We start from the raw sequence: 1,249 nt of genomic DNA on the forward strand, positions 1-1,249 counted from the left end.
TTCTCATCTGTTGACTGAGTCAGAAGATTTTTAGTTTAAGAAATCTATTTTGAAATTTTATATTTCTGTTTTTTATGTGTTTCAGTTAATCTGTTTTCCCACAACTAGGAATATGCTGTTAGACGTGGGTTATTTGGCTATTTTCTAGGAATTCAGTTGTAGAGCTAAGTCTATAAACTTGGCTGTTTTTCATTTGTGAATGAGAGGTGCTCTTAGATATGTTTCTATCCTGTTGCACTCTATACAATCTGATCTGAGTTAACATCTGGCATCAGAGCCAGGTTCACTATAGCAAGAAGCAGTAGACTTCAATCATGGCTACGGATGGCAATTTTGTGCAACCTGCAATTCCAAAATTGAATGAGCATTATGATCATTGGGCAATGCTCATGGAGAACTTCTTAAGGTCAAAAGAATATTGGAATCTTATAGATCCAGGGATTCCCAAACATGCAGCAGAAGCTGAATTAACAGAGAACGAGAAGAAGACTGTGGAGGAGCTCAAGTTAAAAGATTTAAAAGTAAAAAATTATTTATTTCAAGCAATTGATCGAGCTGTGCTTGAAACGATCTTGAAGAAGGAGACATCGAAGGAGATTTGGGATTCTTTAAAACAAAAATACCAGGGCACTGCTAGAGTAAAGCGAGCACAACTTCAAGCCCTCCGACGTGAATGGGAGATTTTGCAGATGAAGAACGGAGAATCAGTTAATGACTATTTTGCTCGAACTCTCACAATTGCAAATAAGATGAGGATGTATGGTGAACGAGTGTCTGATCTTAATGTCATTGAGAAGATTCTCCGCTCAATGACCTCAAGGTACGATTATGTAGTGTGTTCCATTGAAGAATCTCATGATTTGGACACCATGACTGTAGATGAACTCCAAAGTAGCTTGTTAGTTCACGAGCAACGGATAAATTGTAGAAAAACTAAGAGAGACGAGTAACACTAAAATTGTGGGTGATCGTAGCAACTCACTGTAATTTTTATTGAATAAGAGATGGCCTTTAAATAGCCATTGTACAACGTACTGAATTAACAAGAAGATAATAAAATATCTTATCAAATCAAAACTTACCAAAAAACTATCTTATCTAATCTGAAACCAAATAACTCAAAATCAAATAATTCCAGATAACTAAATCGGATATCCCGGATATCTTGGATATCTCGAATATCTCGGATATCTCGGATATCTCTAGAAATTTAAGATTATCCAACAAAACTCCCCCATAATCTTAAATT

General features: G+C 35.7%; 1 protein-coding gene across 1 annotated transcript; it reads left to right on the top strand.

Moving 5' to 3' along the window:
* The first annotated feature begins 314 nt into the window (after window positions 1–314).
* Window positions 315–950, top strand: LOC145952385 (uncharacterized). The gene has a single exon (XM_083064740.1). The coding sequence runs from the start codon at window positions 315–317 to the stop codon at window positions 948–950; it is 636 nt and encodes a 211-aa protein (XP_082920866.1).
* Window positions 951–1,249: the final 299 nt, after the last annotated feature.

The sequence above is a fragment of the Cajanus cajan genome, chromosome 10, assembly GCF_000230855.2.
Source record: "Cajanus cajan strain Asha chromosome 10, NIPB_CcT2T_4, whole genome shotgun sequence".
NCBI lineage: Eukaryota > Viridiplantae > Streptophyta > Magnoliopsida > Fabales > Fabaceae > Cajanus > Cajanus cajan.